Here is a 19,858-nt window from a genome sequence, read left to right as displayed (position 1 = left end):
CCGTCCCCACCTCAGGTGACTGTCCCTCCACCAACGTCTGTGGTGATATTAGTTAGTTCATTAGTTTTTGGTCCCAAACAGCAGAAAAACCTCCACTGAAGTGGTTCGTACTTGCTGAGGAAAATGACTCCTTTGCTTTATATCTGCCTTTTTAAATCTTTGAGCCTCATAAAGTTTAATGTTTGAATGTGACATAGATCATCTGTGTGCATGTGCAAGGTGCAGGGCGTCTCTGAAATTCAGGTGAAAATATAAACTAAAGTATTGTTTTTATCCCTAACAGGGGTATCATGCTCTTTATTGTGCCTTTAATATTGCACTGAGGGATTTTAAAAAGGCATAAAGGGAAGAGTATCAGGAGAATAACCGGCACAGCTGAATCTTTATATTTATGTTTATTGGAAAAAATATAAAGGAAGAGAAAGCAAAAGCAAGTACTGCAAGTTAGACATAAATAGAATTAAAAAAAAAACAAACAATAAAACTGTGAAAAATTTTAATAAAAAATATAAATATCATACAAATATGTACAATGTGCAATAAACATGTTTCTGACTATTTCTCCTGGTTTTCCTTCTGTTTTAGTCGAATACGTCAAAGCTGCAGACGTCAAAGTCATCGCTGCACTGGGAGACTCTTTAACTGTGAGTGAAGTGGCGTTAAACTAACAGACGTAGTAATAAAACTTTATTTGGGTATTTGATGATTTAATTGGGAACTCTATTAGTTTGTACTGGCAGGGAAATCACCACAAGTTTGGGTTTTTTAATGGCTGCAAAATAAAGTAAAACAATCCCATCAGTTTTTATTGTGAAATGTTGTTTGATCCTGCGTCTTTTTACAAGTGTATTGGTTGGATTTTATTTTAAAATCTCCTGCTAAAATATGTTTGTGTTTAATGACATTTTAACCAATGATGCCACTTTTCTTCATAAAATCTTTATCCATCAGTCGAGACAAACAGGGCAGAGCCTCACTGGTTCAGAGAGAAGCAACAGCTCATCACATAATAACTCTGCCTTGTTTGACCATACAAACCGATAGATAATAAATAATAGATAATCGATAATTGAGATAATGTCCTTTATTAGAATCATCAGTCAGGATCTTTATGTGTCACTTCAGGAAGTCAAAGTATTTTATCGATCTGGAAATAATCTTTTTTTGTGATTTAAACACACAGGCTAAAACACTTTATTGTTTTTATTACTGCAAAACTTATTAATATTGCAACAGAATTGATTAAGATTTTTGTCTGTATGTGTTTTTATTGCAGACAGCTATTGGTGCCAATGGATCAACAATTTTCTCAGTTCCTTTTGAATTTCGTCAAGTGTCGTGGAGGTGAGTCGGACCGCGGCTGATCACACGCTCCACTTGAGATCATCTTTTTATCTTTATCTTTATCATTCTATCTTTATCTTTATGTTTTTATCTTTGGTGTTTTCCAATCCACGATAGCTTTCCCTCATTCCTGTTATTATTGTTTTATTTTTATTGTGTTGTTTTTTATTTATAACACAGTAATTTATTGCTCTGTGTGTGGATGGAGTTATTGTTTTACTTTACTTTTATTCAATAAAGCATTTTGTGTTACATCGTTTGTATGAAAGGTGCTTTACAAATAAAGTCTGATTGATCGATTGATTGATTTTTAACTTATGCCTCTCATCAAGATCTCCATCTCTTGAACAACATCAGTTCCCTGTCAGAGCTAATCATGACATTATTCACCCTATTTAACTTTATCTTATCTAGCCAGTCCTTTTATGGCTTATTATATGGACCCATTACATGGATTCTTCATATGATAATAATTATTATTATGATTCATGTTTTTATTGGTGTCATTTCTCTTTCTTTCTCTGTAGCATCGGAGGTTATGGGACTTATCAAAATGTCATTACACTGGCAAGTAAGTTCATTTATACTGAGTACATAAGAATATAAACACACTGGCTGGAACGAGTTAGTGACCTAGCCTGGTCCTTTCTTCTTTCTTATGTAGGTTTGTGGGAAAATGATTCTTTAGCTGAGATTATTTCTGATTCCAAAGAAACTAAAACTAAAACCAACTTTTTAATAATGCTTTTCTTTAAGCTCAAATGTAGGTAAATATTGGAGAAAATCACACATTCCTCTCTGCTTTTTATTCATGTCAGATGATCTGAAACTAATCTGTCGACTCGTTTCTGTCTCTAGATATTTTTAAACTCTTCAATCCCAAACTGCTGGGTCCGTCCCCGGTGATGACGTTCCACGGTCAGCCCACAACTGTCAACGAGACCGGCTTCAACTTCGCCGTCACCGGCCACAACACGCTGTGAGACTGTGTCTTACTTTGTCTCTCTGCTTTTTATTCTTGTGTTTTCTCTTGGGGATTTTTCTCTTTCCTTCCGTCTGTTCGACTCGCTGTTGATGTTTTAGAAACTCAGCTGTGATTGTGTTCAATGTCAAAACAGTCAAAGGAGGAAAATGTTTGATTTTGTGGAGCTATAACTCAAATCAGAGAGAATATATATCCATTGTTTGTACCACAACTGTAGTCCTAAAGTTCAAAGATCAAAATAATTAAATCTGTAAATGATTTGATATAAAAATGATATTGTTTTATTGAAGTTAACTTCTCCTACAGGAACGTCTCAGATCAGATACGACACATGATAGATACGTTCAAATCTTATCCAGTAAGTCTCTGGGTTCAACCTTTATTCTTCTATAAAATGATCAATAATCTTACTTTTCCTCTTTGTGCACCAGCTGCAGTAACAACTCAATGACCCAAAGTTGGTTCTTTTCTTCAGGGTCTGAACTTCCAGGAGGACTGGAAGGTGGTGACGATGCTGATCGGCATGAACGACATCTGTGATTACTGTAAAAACAAGGTGAGGAGGGGTGGGCGGATTTGCTTTTTTCTTTTTATTCAATCTGCATTTGTTGCACACAGCTCAGTCCAAGCGAATAGTTTCGTTTCATTTCATTATTTTTGTCCTGAGATCTCACGGTTTTAAATTCAAACCAAACCACACATGAAAATTCTCCCCGTCTCACTTTGCCTCGCTGATGTAGCGTCGTACTGCAGGGTGTGTCAGTGCAACATGACGTGACTGCAGGGTGTGGTTACAGGTGTAACAAAGGAGGCTTCTGACCACACCCAGCAGCTGTGCCAGGTGTGGTCAGAGGTGAAACTCTCAACCAGAGCGAGACAGACAAACACTGCATTAAGTTAATCTCTATATCTGATGAATGTCCTGTTAGAAACCTGTATCTCACCACACTTTTATTCTTGTCAGGATGGAAAAATCATATGATTGTTCATTTACAGACTATTCTCCAACTAGTCAGTGGCAGGGGAAAGAATCTGATATATATCAGGCCTGTACATGAAAAGATAATAAAACTGCATGTGATCCTCTTCTGCTCAAACTCTCCACAGACTTTGTTTTCCCCCGACAGCTTCATCCACTACATGACAGAAGCTCTGGACCTGATGATGAATGAGGTAAAAAAAAAACAAAAACACACCTCACATCAGAACAAAGTAAGAAACAAGATGAAATGTTCACAGCCAGCTTCATTAGCATCCAGTCACACCTGTGTGAAATCCATTTTACTCACAAAGAAGGTGATGCTGGTTGTTACTTGACTTCTGACAGAAGTCATTGAAGTGAGTGTATTTGTGCTGCCTGCTCCGGTCCCATGACTGTTTTGTGGAGCAGTTTATACTCAGGCCGAGCAGCATTATACAAAATAAGATAATATGATAATCTCCTGCGTTTTGAACTCTCTGAAAGGACGGCACTGTTAAGACGCTGCTAAATTCAACCTAAATCAAAACAACTTTTTCTTTGTGGCTATTTAGGACTTTACGAGCATTTAAAAGCAAGTACATAATCAGTTACTAAACGGTTCATAACACGCTGTAATTGTGAAGTATTATTGCAGAAGTGTTTGTCAACAATTATAACGTGTCCTATGACGACATATTTCATATTATGACAGTGTTTTATTACACTATATCACCAGCCTCCTGTGATCATCCATCACAGGAGGAGTTACAGTTCTTGATAAATGTTTATCACTACATTATAATGTGTTATAAAACATTTAGTAAATGTTTAAATATTATTAATGTTACATCATCTGTTCTTCATCCAGTCATTCTAAGATGGTGTCGGCCGCTGCCTCTTAGTCATCGGCATTTAAATGAGCTTCTACAGCTGTGTTATGTATTTGGATCAAATTGTCAACAAATGAAACTAGATACGAACAAACTGTGTAAAGTTTTTTATTTTTATCTTAAATTAGCTGAATCAGTTGTATTAGTGTTAATGCTGGATTTTTCCATTTCATATTCATTCAGCCAGTTTCGCAGATGAAACACACACATCAGGTTCTCTGGTACAGTGATGGTGTAGTCTTGTCCTGACCGTAGCTTTGTGTGGTTGTGCGGTGGTGGACATGTAGACATTTGAACACCCGCTTTTAAGGAACTGAGTTCATGAATGTGGTCTTCCGGTTCCAGATCCCCAGGACCATCGTGAACGTGGTGCAGATTCTTTCCATGAAGCCTCTCAGAGAAGTTCAGAGGCCGACTGTGGGCTGTCAGCTCCAAAGGTCAGCTGAAACACTTTCCTCTTTTGCTCTGTTTATTCCTATTAAACATCATCATCATATACACTGTAGTATTACATCATATACACTATAGTATTACATCATATAAACTGTAGTATTTCATCATATACACTGTAGTATTTCACTAGTATTGTAGTATATCATCAGTGCTGTAGTGACTACAACAGTGGATCCATATCTCACCTGTCCGACTTCAGTTTCCAGATCTGATGAGATTACAAATCATAACTGATCTGATAATCTGATTATGTGTTAACCTGATGAAATGATAATCCAATAGTGTGATAATCTGATAATCTGCTCACAGGAGTTTCTGCTCTTGTCTCATTCAACCTGAAGAAAACTCCCCCGAGCTGAAGGAGCTGGTTGAGACTAACTTTGAGTTCCAGGTGTGTGTGTGTGTGTGTGTGTGTGTGAAGCAGTTTCAGGTCATCATAACTGATTATACAATGTCAGAAAATGGTGACAAATGTCCGTCTCAGGTTCTTAGAGTCCAAGATGACGTCTTCATATGTCCAACCAACAGATTTTCAGTTTACTATAGAACAGAAAAGCAGAGAGTCTTCGTCTTTGAGAGGCTGAAAACAGCTTTTTGTTCTTGCATTTTAGCTTAAAGATGAAAAAATGGTTGCAGCTCTAACTAGAATAGAAAGTGTGGTTGTGTAGTCTACAGCTGAGATGTGTTCATGGAAATCAAAACAAGTTGTGGTGGACAGTTTTTGACCAAGGCTCAACTTTTTAAAACATTTTTAACATTTATTTAACTTCCCTTGTTTATAGAGAAGATTAGAGAAGCTTCTGCACAGCGATCGCTTCTTTAAAAAGGACTTTGCTGTTGTTCTGCAACCTTATGTAAAGAACACACAACCAGCGAGACTTCCTGTAAGTCACACACACACAATCTTATTTTAAAGCTTTTACATTTTTTTTTTCCTTTTTTATTTTTTTTTTTTTTTTAACATCTTCTCTCTTTACTGCAGGACGGGACACTTGACTTGAGCTTCTTCACGGCAGATTGTTTCCACTTCACTGTTAAGGGACACGAGAAGCTGGCAAAGGGACTGTGGAACAACATGGTAAAGTTTTATGTTTTTAAAGTTGTAATGATTATGTTTAGGTAACTGTGACAGATAGTTGTAGTAAGGTAAAAGTTTGGTTTAGATAAGGTTAAACTCCACGTGAAGTCACTTCAAATACAGCAGGTTGCTAAGACGAATATATTGATATTTCTATCAAATGTTTTGAAGTGAATTAATCAGGTTATAGTCCTGGTCATTTTGGGACATTTTGTTCTTTTAAAGCTATGATTTAATAATTATGATACTGACCCTGAAAATTAATCGGCATGTTTCCTTAGTTCCAGCCTGAAGGAGGGAAAGAGATGATAAAGACATTTGATGAGCAGATAAAACTCATCTGTCCACCGAAGGTACAACACGACCGACACAATGAAGATTTATAAATGTGATGTCTGTTCATAAAGCTCATTTTCCTCACTTTTCTGCAGGAGCATCCGTATATTTACACCAAACCCCGAGCTGTATCGTCTGCAGCGGCACTGAAGCATTTCTCCCTGATGCTGATGTCTCTGCTTTCTGTGTTTGTCCCGTTTCATTTACTGTAATTCGACTCAACAAAAGCTGAGTCCTGCTGGAGCCACCAAACCCACAACACAAACACTAGTGGAAGTCTAAAGGTATATAACAAAATATAGGTAGTATTTATAATTCTCGTCACAGATCTACAAAACTCTTCATCTTCTGACATTTGCTCACAATAAAAATAAAGACGTTTTAATCAATGACTCCAGAGTGAGATCACTATGGCAACACACACATCTTCATATCTTCTGTTAATAAACTAAAAACTTGAAACTTATTTATAAATTTCAGCATTTACAGAATAACTGAATCCTCTCGTTACCCAGCTGCTGAAAGTGCTCTCCCGAAAAGACAGATTAAAGCTAAGATTTTATGTCTTGCAGATGTTGTTGTGTATATGTATAGTGAACTGTTCATCTGTCCACATGATAACAACACTGGGACACACTCGTGATTTGAATATTCTGTGGACTGTTTATTTGCAAATAATCTGGATAAAGTCTGGGTAATAATGAAGATCATTCAGTGAAAGGAACCATTATTCACTCATTACTGACATTAATCCACTATTACAACATAATTTACTGTAATTTGATGCTGTCATTTGCAAGAAAAACATAATAATTATTAAGAACTGTTATAGCAACAAAGAACTTAATAAAGACATCAAAGAACTTATCACTTTATACATTTCCTACAGGATTTTTAATGATTGGTCAATATAAAGTTGGATTTTCTGTCTTACTGTCTTATTTCACTTTAATTAATTAATTTTAATCAGTTTTTTTATATAAATTTTGGATTCTATTTTCCTTTTTTTTATGTGAGGCACTGAACTTAGTCCCCTATAAAAAGGAAGATTATTTTATATTGTACATGCTGTTTCTCTCATTTTAATATGATTACATCAGAATTTCATGAAGGCAGGATTTACTGCAGGACTACTATAATTACTACTTACTATTTGTACTTAATAAACTGAGTGTATACACTTCAGTTTAATATACAAACTGTACAATACATGTTCATATTAATCATTATTATCAAATGTAAATCTAATCCGTCTGTGTATACTGTACTAAGACAATGTTTGCACATGCACTGTGCACAAGTAAGTTAATCCTTGCCTAAACACTTTGCCACTAAAGCTGATTATGACTCTAGAAATAATCATTAGCTATACTCAAAGTTTTTCACCTCCATATTATATAGAACATGTTGGGTTTTCTTCCTCAAAATTTCAAATTACTGTCAATATATATATATAATTTAATAATAATAATGTAGTAAAATAAAAGTGTTTGTGTTGCAGTAGCGCGCTGTGGCCGCGGGGGGCAGCAGAGCCACTGTTTACAGGCAGAGAGCAGCAAGCTGCACGAGCTCTTAGCTGGTAGCGTGGAGTTGGAACCAGAGACCGAGAGGAGGTCGCTGTAGTAGTTTGTAAAAAAAAGTTATAGAAACTCGCAGGTGAAGCCATTCAGCTTGTGTCGTTTACATGGTGACAGATTACGGACTCAGAGGTAACTACTTGTTGGTATGAAACAGTATATAAGGGCGGTAAATAACTACATTTAGCTCGGGCTCGCGGACTTCTGCATGGTCGCTAGCTAGCTAACGGTTAGCTACAGGAGCTACTTGGTTAGCTGGCTAGCGAGGTCCAGCCCAAAAGTTGTTTACCTCAAGTTGTGGATGTGGTCACCCCCTGAGCTTTTCACGACTTTTCTCTGGGATAGGAGAGCAAGGACCAACAATTCACACTGGATTTAACACTGTGCGCTGTTAGGAAACTAGCAGGATGTCCACAGAGGTTGAGTGTAGTCAGGTCGACTCCGGTTTGACAGCGGCCAGCTGCGGCGGAGCGGAGGAGAAGAACCAAAACAAGTCCGAGGGGCAGAAAGAGCATCAAGAACAGGGGCAGAAAGGCTCGGAGAAACCACTACAAGATGGTCACAGCTCCGAGGCAGCCAAGAGCCCCGCGGACACGCACAAGAAATGCAAAGAAAACGACAAAGAAAACGACCAAAGCAGCAACGCTGACTCGGCTGTTGAGGCGGTGAAGAGGAAAGTTGTTGAAGCCCCTCCGCCGAAAGTCAACCCGTGGACGAAGAGGACCACGGGCAGAGTGCCGATCAACAATATCAGCTCCCAGGAGAAAGGTGAGATGGGTTTTTTTAATTACCTCACATGATAATAACAGATTGTGTTGACTAAACTTTACAATATGGTTACTGCTCAGCACGCAGCTCCCCCAGCTGAGCACGTTGTTGCAGCATTTTGACAGCTTCACTGCAGGGAAATCCACTTTAACCTGAACACCACGGGCCTGTCATACCTCATTTGGGCTTATTTAGAGCTGAATGAAGTGCATAAACTTGAATGTCAGCGCAGTCAAGAGGTGTTGATGGTGGCATACAGTATTTGCCCCATCCCCCCCTGTGCTCGGATTGCTCCGGAGCACCACGTGTTGATTGCTGACAACTGCTACTTCTTTAGCCTGTAACTTAGCTACTACCAACGGGCTCTCACACTGCTTTTCCCTTCTTGGAAATGCCAGTGACACAGTGCCAGGGCTAATGTGGGTTAAATACAGCACACGGGGAAGCTCAATCTGGGCCAAAATCAGCCTCAAGTTTGTGCAGCAGGATTTGACTCGGTGTATAAAAGCTAAGACTGCCAGGCTAACTGCTCCTGCTGCTGAAAAGACACGTTTTGCATGTCCAATGGCCTGGCAGCCTGCAGTTCCTCCCACCAGCCTGCTCTTTACTGTCACTAGTGAAAGCACAAGTATGTGAAGAAGGTGGCCAGACAGGTGGAGAAGTTGTAGTAGGTGTGGGTTGTAATCTAATGACTATGGATAGTGGATTGATTTTGGATTATCTATGTTAGTTTTTGTCGTGTACCACTTAATCATTCACAGTAGAAAAGATGCCTCTCAAAATTTAACATACCTCCCCAATTGCTCAGACTGACAAACAAAAAAAATCTACACTTTTTCACTGAGAAAATTATTATTTTTATTATCAATTAACAATAATATGTATTTATGGAACCTTCTATGTGTGAAAATCATCTCAAAGTGTTTTATCTTTAAAAAATGTAAAGAGCTGACTTTTTAAATTAATCTATTGATCCTCCTCTTCTGATTGATTGCTCAATTGTTTGTAAAATTACAATAATGAAAATGAAGCGCGGTGTCTTCAGATGTACGATCAACGGTTGGAAACCCAAAGATGTTCAGTTTCCAGAGTTATAAAACCGAGAAGAAAAAAGCAAATCCACAGAATTAAAGAGGCACTCCAATTTTACACAGGAAGTTCAGTTCATCTGTCATGATGCCATAGATCAGATCGGGGTTTACTTGTTTTCAACTGCGTTACAAACTCAGGGTGCAGAGTTTGGAAGAAGTGGATGTTTGTCAGATGGGGGTTCTAATGGAAGGCACTGTTGCATCATGGGAAATGTAGGATGCAGGGTTTTTTTTGTGTGCTACTCATACTTAGGACTAAAAATCAGGCATTGCAGTTGATCCTGCTTCAATTTTATCTATATTTTACTTTCTTATAGACTCGACTTCATGAAAGTTTAACTTTGAATTAATCATTAATTGCTGGAGTTCCCTTTTAATAATCAAATATCAGAATTGGATTGATTAACTTTCTGTCCATCTGATCAGCTAACTGATTAATAATCTAATCTTTTCATTACCGATTTAAATGTTGAAACAAAAAAGACAGTTCACTTCACATGTAAGAATTTATTGATAAAGCTACTGATTCATTGTGTGGCCATATTTATTTGGTTGGCTCTGAAATAGAAGCAGACGTCCTGTTGAATTCAGACTGTTCAACTAAATTTGAGTTGTGAATGTGTGTCAGAGCCCGGAGCGAGCAGGGGAGCTATATTTGAAGTGTTCGACTCTGGCAAGAGCACAGGCATCATTTTACAGCGTAACTGTACAGACAGCTCTGTGGGTGGACGTCTGCAGGCTCAGTCAGGCATACACCCATTCATGTGGAAGCCTCGGCCCTGCGTCTCTTATCAATCCGACCATCCTCTGCCGAGCGATATGGACTGTCAGGCTGCAGCGGGCCACTCCCAGCCTGCAGCTGCCTGCGGAGACGCAGCCACATACCGCCACTGGTTGTACACAAAACACCCTCAACTAGTTAAGTTGCTCAAGTCCCTGGAGTGAGGCGGTATTTATTCATTCTGAACTGACAAATTCCCAGTGCTGTACACAAACAGCACAGTATGCAAGAGTACATGACTTTTTAACTCCAGGGTTGAGCAACCTTCCAGGCTGGCATCCTTCTCGCTGGTGTTGTTGAATTAAGACTGTGGTACAGGGATTAAAACTCTTTGGATTTAGGCCTGTTCTGGTAAATAGCATGATGTCACTGTCACTCATTGATTCTGTATCTGCAGATCAACAAAGTGCTCTGAAAGTCGTCCGTGCCAGCAAGCCCAGAACGAGAAAATCCAGCAAGGTAATGGTCTTTACTTGTGTTTTTTTTTCCTTTTTATAATCTGTCAAAGTTTCTCTGTTAGACATTGAAAATATCACCAACATGAAGTGTCCAAAACCTGTAGATGACAGGTTTAATGTCATTTTTATATCTTGATAATTAATCCCAGAACAACACTGTTGTAGTCAAACCGAACAGAAGTCATAAGTAATGGTTGTGTTGGAGTGCTGCCTGTCTTTCACTTGTAAATAAACCAACATGTTTGGCTTTTTAAAGTGATCATATGTTCAGATTTCACCATTGTAACTTCTGCCAGGTTGCGACTTGCAGGATGGGAAATTAACATCTGTTGCTAGCCAAATGTTAGCTGGTCTAAGTTGCTGACTGGTTGTTTTGTTTGCTTTTCCAACCAGTTTTTCCACCACAATTGTGTCAAATTAATGGTTGTAAAGAGAACAAATAATATGAAATGTGTCAAAATGTTAAACAACATTTTGCCTATCGGCTTCAGATAGGTAATGAAACAGGGGAAGTGTTGACATCTGTGACTGTGAAAAGGAAAGAAACTTGACAGTCAGAGTGTTATCTTCAACGCTACAGTTTATGTACTGAGGATTGGGACATTTTCTCTCCACTTTTTTACATGTGCTCTTAAAAATGTTATTATATATGTGTAGTTACAGTGGGACACGTTCACTTGACTGGTTTTGACCTTCCCGCATACATTGCATTTTTCCTTACATTGTACCCTGATGACCCAGAATGCAATTTGTTGCCATTTTCATGGTCAAAGTCAAGTCAGTCACATGCCAGAGGTGACTGGTTACATTAAAGCTGCACAGTATTCACATTCTGTCAAGGCTAGGTGGCATGTTTACAATATATAAATAAATGTACTGTATATATAATGTTAACATGGATATGTTTTAATATATCATAGTGTGGAAAATGTTTGCACTTTTTTTCTTTGTATGTGTGAAGAAGAAATGTATTAGAGCGGATTAGAGAGAATTAGAGCGGCAACTAACAATTATTTTCATTATCGATTAATCTGGTGATTAATTTCAAGATTCAAGGAGCTTTATTTGTCCTCAGGGGGCAATTTTAAAATGCACCTAGACACAAACACAACCAATGCAGCACAAACTGTACAACATCAGTGCAAAAAAAACAAAAACCTGAAATATTATTATCAGAACAATAACATGGAGAATTGTATTACCAGTGCAAATAAATAACCAGTTATTTCCTCAATTAATCGATTAGTTACTCGCTCTCAGCAAATAGCAAAAACCACTGTAAAAACCACTACAGTCCACTGTAACATCCTTAAATGTCTTGTTCCGTTCCACCAATAATTTTAAACCCAAAGATAATTAGTTTACTATCAAAATAAAATAAGCTGGAACCAGAGAATTTTGTTGGAGCCTTAAAACAATTGATTGATTATCAATACTGTTGCTGATGAATTTTCTGTCAGTCAACTAATCAATTAATTGACTATTCACTGCAGTTCTAATTCAATTTACTATGACCAGACAAAAACAGCAAATCCTCCCATTTAAGAATAAAATATTTGGCATTTTTACTGGAAAAATAAATTAATCAGTAATTGATTCTCAAAATAGTTGCAGATTAATTTCGTTGCAATTGATTGATCATTGCAGCTCTACTCATCATCAATCATTCATTTGGATGAGAAAACAAATGTGAAGGAAGTTAATGTTAAGATATGTTGTCATCATGAGTAGTTCACACACACGTGTCGTAAACACTGCTGGATTTAAAGTGTTTAAAAAAGGCGGCTATGCAAATGTTTAATGAAGCAGGAAATCCATTCATTAGTTTGTTAGAACACAATGTGTCTGGTGAGGAGCACCGAATGTAAACAGAGGCCTTGTTTGTTTATGAGGAAACTCCACAGGGCGACTTTAATTCACTGTGAACCGAGTGTAAATAAAACCCAATTTAAAACAGAAAATCTGAGCTTCACTCCCACATTGACTCCAAGGTCTATCTTTAACATGAAGTAACTAAATAATTGCTATTAAAGTTTTCTTTTTTCTTTTGAATACAGCAGTTATGTTTGTAAACAGTGGGACAGCAGGCCTGTATATTCTGTTAATGTTAGTTGACAAGCACAAACAGATTTTTCAACTGTAAAATCAGTGATGTTTGTCCATTTCACCCCAAATTTTTTATGGTCAGAAATGAAGAATCAGGCTTTTAGCTGCTGCCGTTTGTCTTTTGTGTTGTTTAAACATAGTCACTTATCTTTTTTTTGTTTCATCTTTCACTGATAATAAATAGGATTTGGGTGAACTGTCCTTTTAAGCATATGTTCTACCAAGAGGAAAAAAAGACGTGCATCAGACAGAGATGGTTAAAAGCCAAAATACCCTCAAGGATGAATTTTATTTTTTCCATTACTCTTGAATCAAAAAACGCTGTTTCAAAAAAATATCCTTTTGGATATTATCCCTCTAGTAGAGCCATGGTATTCGTAATGTATTTAGATTTCCTGCCCAGTGTGCTGTGCAGCTCTGAGTGTAACTGTAACCCTCGTCTGTCTAACCTTGATCTCATATCAGATTGTCCAAATTTACAAAATTCACAGAGGTGGAAAGTGACTCGGCCTGTTTATCATTGCTGTTTGCAGTGTCCCCGCAGACGGAGCACTGACCTCCTTTTTCTCCCCGCTGGTCTCCACCAGAAGGGCACTCAGATCCTACCTGCTCCACACGCAATGTTAGAATAACTGAAACGAGTCCAGGTGACGGGGATCGACTTGTGAAAGCTGAAATGATGATTCGTTGTCGCTAATTTCTCTGTTTCTTTCTCAATTTTACAGTCAAGTGACTTCAGTGATATCACAAACTGGCCCACACCTGGTGAACTGGCCAAAGAGGTATGACGTGTGTGTGTGTGACGTGTCTGTGTGTGTGTGTGTGTGTGTGGTTGGATGTATGTGAGACGTCAGCATTTTGTGATTGATTCTGCTGCTTTTACCAACAGAGTGGTCGGCTCACAGAGAGAAGCTTTTCTGGCTTCTGCTCACTAGATGGAGCACTAAAAACATCCAGTAAAGTTCAGGTTTTAACTCTGCAGTTGGCCTCGAATATTTGATGTCCACATTTTCTCTTAAACCAAAAATAAAAACATGCCACAAATCTGTCAGCTGTTCTTCACGTTATAAAAATGAGTCACAGAAAAGAGCGAGGAGAAAAATCTTGAGTTAAAAACCTTCATTTAGTCGAGTATAGATGTTTAAAATGGTGACCAGTTTTTTTTTTACCTCACTGGGAATCTTATCAGGACATAAGTAGTGAAAACAATGTTCCAGTGTATGCTCTACATGTTTTACTAGATTTAAAATCAGTTTTCGTTTTTACTGCCTCCACTCTGCTCTGAGGGTGAAACCAGTTGCAGTTCTTTAGCCGTATGCCAGGAGAAATAAAAATTTACGAGTCCCTGAAAAACATTTTCTTTTCTCCAAAACAAAAATGAGTTTAAAAAAAAAAGAAAATGTCTTCTTTTACTTTTTCTGAGCCGTATAAAACACTAAGAACAGGGCACATTGGTGGGTTACAGGTTGAGGTGTTGACCATGAACCATGTCAGGGACCTTTGCTGTATGTTATTCCCTTTCTCTCTCTTCCTTCATCTCCTGTCATCTCTTTACTTTCCACTTCGTGATAAAAGCATTGGAAACGAAACAAAAACAAAAATTATGTCAGTGTTTAATTCTTAAGTTCATAACCTAAAACACAAACACAAAATATGATTTATACAAAGGAACAACAGGCAAGGAACAAGCAGATGAAACCAAATTAAAGGAAGGAAATGATAAGGCCTTATGACATTTGACCGTCCTCTAAAAGCATGAATTAAAGCTGCTGTCTGTCTGATTTTCCAGCAACAACAAAATGTCCTCAACAACAACGGAAAGAAGCCTTCCTCCTCACGCAGAGACAAGGAGAAGAGGAGGGAGCGACCGGATAGGAAATCGGAGAGCAGCCATGACGGCGGTGAGAGCAAAGAGAACCAGGAGGCTCAGCGGGACCCGCTGGGAGAGCTGCCCAAAGACGGAGAGTCGAAGGTGGGACAGGACGCCAAGAGCGCCAGCCTGAAGAAGAGAGGAGGTGAGGGTGAGGAGTTTTTGTCACTGAGTGAAGCATGTTCTACAGCATCCTTTAAATGATCACGATAAGGCGGATGACAGTGGCTGTGATCCTGATTGAGTTTGATTAATTCAACTCTTCGTCGCTGTCCTGTGAAATTGTTCATCTCCAAAATGTTTAATCAAAGAAAAACAAGCTTGATTAAACTTTGTGACAGTTTTTCAGATAATGTAATGGAGTATTTAATGATTTAAATGAACCAATTCTGGAGATGAATGTGTTTCACTGGACAGGGATAATTTGTATCTTTGATTGCTGCATGGGGGGGGGGGCATGCCAATAACTGTATTGATCACAGTTGGTAATTGCTGGTTGACTCAGATTGGTGCATGTGGTGCATTATCTATTCTATTCACTCTCATCTTTACAGACATTTAAACAAGAGCAATAACAGACACCAACATCTGTGGAGGCTAATAAAAGATAAACCACCATCTTTACAGATAATCCACTGTAGATTCTCACAGGCCTTTGTTTTATTACTGAATATAGATTTAAAATAAATCCTCTCAGGAATAAACAATCCTTTAAATGCCTTTTTAAATGTTGGACCTGAACCCAGTGATGGACAATCCTGGGATACGTGTGTCAGATTTTGTTAATTCAGTTACGTACATTAATAAAGTCGCGGTAGTAAAAATAAAACAGTGATACAGAAATGTGAAGAGGACCTTCCCAAAACGAATCAATTCTTGTTGTCAGTACCATCTCACAACAAGGTCCATTTACTAACTATTCTGGAGCTTTCAATCATATCACACAATTTCCCTCAGCAGATTAGCAGAAATTAGCCTAGTTGCCATCAAATTTTAGATTAGGGCTAAAAGCTGATCCTTTATTTCTTGCCCTTTACTCTCAATTTACACCAAATTTCATTAAAATCTGTTAAAGGTATAGATCGACATTTTGAGAAATGCCAAAAGTTAGATAATGAGGTCGATACCACTCTCATGTATGTACAGTACATTTGTATGTGAGGCAACAGTCAACAGCAGTTTAGCTTAGCTTAGCATAAAGACTGGAAACGGGGGGGAAGCAGCTGCCTGGCTCTGTCCAAAGGTAACAAAATCTGCCTACTAGCAAAAAATGTGCTCTTGTTCTCTCCATATGACTTGTGAGTGGTATTGAGCTTAAGCTAAAATGTCTCCTGCTAATAACAGAAGTCCTTTTTATTCGTGGAGTAAATCATTTCACCAGATATAATTAGCAAATTAGTGATAATTGGTGGCAAAGATGATGATGAATAAGATCTCTGTTGTGCATTATGTTACATGTTGGAAACATGTCATAACTCGTATGCCCTGAAAGCAAAATTGATTGACTATTAATAAGCCACTCTTACGAGTTGGGACTTGACTCACAGTCTTTGAATATTATAGGATGAAAGTCTTGTAAAAGAAAATCAAACGGTTTAAATTTATTATCAAGGTTTCACTTTAATATTGTGTGAAGAGCCTTTACATCACAACTCAACCAATTTGATTGTCTTGACTTTCCTCGACTTGATAGTTCAACAAAACAAAGTGTTCTTTGAGGGAAATGTTTTTAAGGCCATTAATCTAAAACCTGAAATTGTGGTTGTCCCAGAATAAATTAATTTTAATAATAATGCGCCAAAAAACTCCTTGAAAAAGCTTCAAATGTTCATTAACGTCCAGTTGAGTATTTGAGCCCTTAACACTTAGAGCATCACCCTGAAGTTTCGTCACCAGTGGATCTTTATGACACTGATTTAATTTGAATTTAATTTGTTCCAAAAATGGATTTTGATCATTTTGGAACAAAACTCTTCAAGCTGTGTTTTCGGTGTGCAATCATCGCTAGGTAACAAACGTAAGTGGGTTTCTCTGCCGCTGGAGGAAGCGTCCCGGGAAGACGGCGACAAGGCGCCCAGCGGAGGTCCGACACGCTTGGACACAGAGCTCGCCAGCGACTCACCTGACCCCATGTCGCCCAATCACACGCTCCATAATAACAGGGCGCATGATAGCAGCAGGAGTAAGTGGCCAGCAGCTCACTGTTTTCTGTTCACGCCTTCAGTGTCTGTTTTGCTTCTTCCCTCGCTGGTTTGGCTTCGCTGTTTGCTCTCCGCCTCTCTAATATCTCTTCATGTTTGCTCTCCACTTTAACCCCATCTACCATCTGTCTCTCCAGAGTCTAGAAGGTTTTTATTCTCCATACTAACACATGACATAACGAAAGCATGGTATAAATACTAAGCTGTGATCACACTGACAAATTAAACTCCTCTGATAACCTTTAACCTGAACCGTTTTGTGTCAGACAGGTGATTCAAAGCCCGTTAAGCCTCTCTGTCTATGTTGCTCATGAGATTTTCTCTTATACCAGCAGAAGAGGCTGTAAACAGGAAAATTATTGTTTTATTTTATCCATAACTTGGGTTTTATTTTAGTCATTTCTGTTGGTTATGATAACATTTGATCACTAGAATCGAGTCTCAGCAGAGGTATTCAGATGGTCACATCAGTTATAAACACTAAAATATTACCCAATGAACATCCTTGGTTTGAGTTTGGCCGTGGCCCTTATTTGCATTTCGCTCCCCATCTCTTTTCTGTCATTTGTCTACTGTCATCTCAAATGTCAAAAAAACAAACAAACTCCATTTTAGATTTTCGCTGGCAAATTCTTAGTTCATCACTGATCCACAGTTCTCTGCTATAACTTGACACACACACAGGTTAGCTCCCTTTAGATTAACAGCTGAAAAATCTATTAGTTTATAAGGTGATGAGCAGAAAATTAATCTGCACCTATTTTGATCTGATTGAACTGTTAAAGTCAAGCAAAAAGGCCAAAGATTTAATGGCTTCAGTTGCTTCATCCCCATATCTAAACAGCAAAAAAGAAATAAAATGTTAAAACAGAGAGAAATAATAGACAAGACTAAACTAGTTCATGAAAGTAGTCGAGTTCTTACCAGCTGTTAGTATAATTCCTCTTAAGGATTTATCAGATTTATCATCCCCTCAGAGACCGTAAGGACTTCTCGGTTAGGGAACGCTGCATGAAGAATCTGGACCATCTGACACTGAACTTCATGTTTTCTTGTTCACAGGTTGGAGAAGAGAGCCGCGGGACTTCGGAGACGATACTGCCAGCATCAGGAGTGACAGCGGGAGCGTGCGCGGTGGGATACGAGGCCGAGGGAAAGGGCGCGGGCGCGGCAGAGGTCGCGGACGAGGCATGTTTTTGTTTGTTTGTTTGTTTTTTTGTTTCGCCAAGTTTCTACAAAAGGTTACCAACCAGAACTTACAGTCATGTTAAAAGCACAAAGCTATGACTCGGTGTTTTAATTGGTAAGACATAAAACTTTTGTAACAACATGAGAGAAAAGCCTGGATCCAGTTCAGCTTTTTAGAAAATGTTTTCCTTCACTTCCTGTACTAGTAAACAATATTTCAATACACGGCTGCTCCTCTTTCCCTGGAGAGACAAGCTAACCAGCTACAAAATACCTCTCAACATAATCAAATATTTCGCAGCTCATGGCAGGCTTTAATTTCCCACAGGATGCACAGCGTGCAGTAAGTGTTTCTCATATTTCTTCTTCTGTTCATCCTGCTCTTTCAGGACGTTATGAATACTCTCAGAGCTTCCGCGACTCTCAGTCGTCTGACGGCTCCGCTCAGGGCGCCACCGAGTTCAGCACCAACATGGTTTACTATTATGACGACGGCAGCAAGGTCCAGATGTACACAGTGGATGAGAAGCTTCTCAAGGAATACATCAAACGCCAAATGTAAGTGTATGACATTAGCAACCTTATGATGGGCTCCTTAACCACCAGAGAAAAGAAATAACACTGTTTTCCATCACCACTACCTCCTGAAATGTCCAGAGGTTTAAAACAAAAAATACATAAAACATGACTGTCACCATTTATTGATTAATTTCCAATTGTTTTCTATCATTTTGAGTAATTTTGACTATATAGAAAATATCTAAAGATCCAAAAAAGGATGTGTGTTTGTATTTGTTCCGAGCAGGGCAAGGGTTAGCTGTGCATGATCACTAAACCACGTTTGATTAAAGGTCCATCACATGACTTTATTTCTTCTTTTGGGGTTTTTGGAGCTTTAATACACGAGTCATTTGTTTCACCTAAATTTTCACAATCCTTGAACCCACATACAGTATTGTGGCTGCCACTAATAGGATTTGTGACAAATAGATTTCCTCAAAGGCCTCAGAAATTAGCTGTTTAAGACCCACCAGTTCAGCTGTAAGAATATTGTGATTAAAAATAACTTTAAACTGCATCAAACACATTCTCTCCACAAGTCACTTACTCAAAGCACTTTCAAAAACACTAATTTATGGGACTCTGTAGGACCTAATTTGCACTTTTGTGAAGCAGGTAAAGACATTTTGATCTTCAGTCATTCATCAGTATGAAGGAAATTTAAAGCTTAAAAGGTCAAGGTGGAAAAGTTATATTTTAACCTCCAGCTCCTGCTCAGTCGAACAGGTAAAGACTGTCTGCACAGCGCAGATCAGAGGTGCGAGTGAGTCCGACTGATAAGCTGTAAACAGAGCATGTGAAGGGTAGTGTCGTAAATCTCCTCTGGGTTTCCATGTGACCTGCAGGGGGCAGCGTGCGCTCTGCGTGTGACTGACAACTTTGGCCTCATTACTGAAGCAGACTCAGACTAGTGGAGGGGTGAGGTGGACTCCTAAATATAGTCTGAGTGCCTTGGAGGGGACAGGGGATGAATTATGTGCAGGCCTGAGCAAGGAAATGTAAAAAAAAAAAAAAACATTTTCGGGGAGGGGGGAGAGAAAGCGATGATGGAGGAGGGGGGGGGCAATTCTTGTCTTCTCCTCTCTCGTCTTCCTCAGCGTTATTCAGGCCGCTCACTCAGCCAGCGTCACTCCACATGAAACAACCACTACACACTGCCTGCAGGCTGAGCTTGACGTACAGTGTGTGTGTGTGTGTGTGTGTGTGTGTG

The 19,858-nt window shown here is 38.7% G+C and overlaps 1 protein-coding gene and 2 long non-coding RNA genes across 6 annotated transcripts in view; 2 read left to right on the top strand and 1 right to left on the bottom strand.

Annotated features, from left to right (window-relative positions):
- Window positions 1-5,604: 5,604 nt before the first annotated feature.
- LOC111225675 lies at window positions 5,605-8,001 on the bottom strand. The gene is made up of 3 exons (XR_002665276.1): window positions 7,914-8,001; window positions 5,964-5,999; window positions 5,605-5,696 (listed from the first exon to the last, which is right to left on the bottom strand). It is a non-coding gene; the product is annotated as an uncharacterized LOC111225675 (long non-coding RNA).
- LOC111225676 lies at window positions 5,624-6,315 on the top strand. The gene is made up of 3 exons (XR_002665277.1): window positions 5,624-5,711; window positions 5,993-6,064; window positions 6,143-6,315. It is a non-coding gene; the product is annotated as an uncharacterized LOC111225676 (long non-coding RNA).
- Window positions 7,643-19,858, top strand: part of LOC111225674 (la-related protein 1B-like) — a 30,247-nt gene continuing 18,031 nt past the window's right edge. Inside the window, exons 1-7 of one of the 4 annotated variants that reach the window (XM_022750688.1) lie at window positions 7,643-8,392; window positions 10,662-10,723; window positions 13,554-13,610; window positions 14,618-14,843; window positions 16,707-16,880; window positions 17,962-18,087; window positions 18,477-18,645. In XM_022750688.1, coding sequence (XP_022606409.1) covers window positions 8,032-8,392; window positions 10,662-10,723; window positions 13,554-13,610; window positions 14,618-14,843; window positions 16,707-16,880; window positions 17,962-18,087; window positions 18,477-18,645 — 1,175 coding nt within the window. In that variant the 5' untranslated portion in view covers window positions 7,643-8,031. Of the gene's footprint in view, window positions 8,393-10,661; window positions 10,724-13,553; window positions 13,611-14,617; window positions 14,850-16,706; window positions 16,881-17,961; window positions 18,088-18,476; window positions 18,646-19,858 lie in introns of all 4 variants that reach the window. The other 3 variants (XM_022750687.1, XM_022750690.1, XM_022750689.1) reach the window with 3 other exon arrangements.

The sequence above is a fragment of the Seriola dumerili genome, unplaced genomic scaffold (assembly GCF_002260705.1).
Source record: "Seriola dumerili isolate Sdu_G_001 unplaced genomic scaffold, Sdu_1.0 BDQW01000149.1, whole genome shotgun sequence".
Classification (NCBI taxonomy): Eukaryota; Metazoa; Chordata; class Actinopteri; order Carangiformes; family Carangidae; genus Seriola; species Seriola dumerili.
This window is presented reverse-complemented; position numbering and strand designations above follow the sequence as displayed.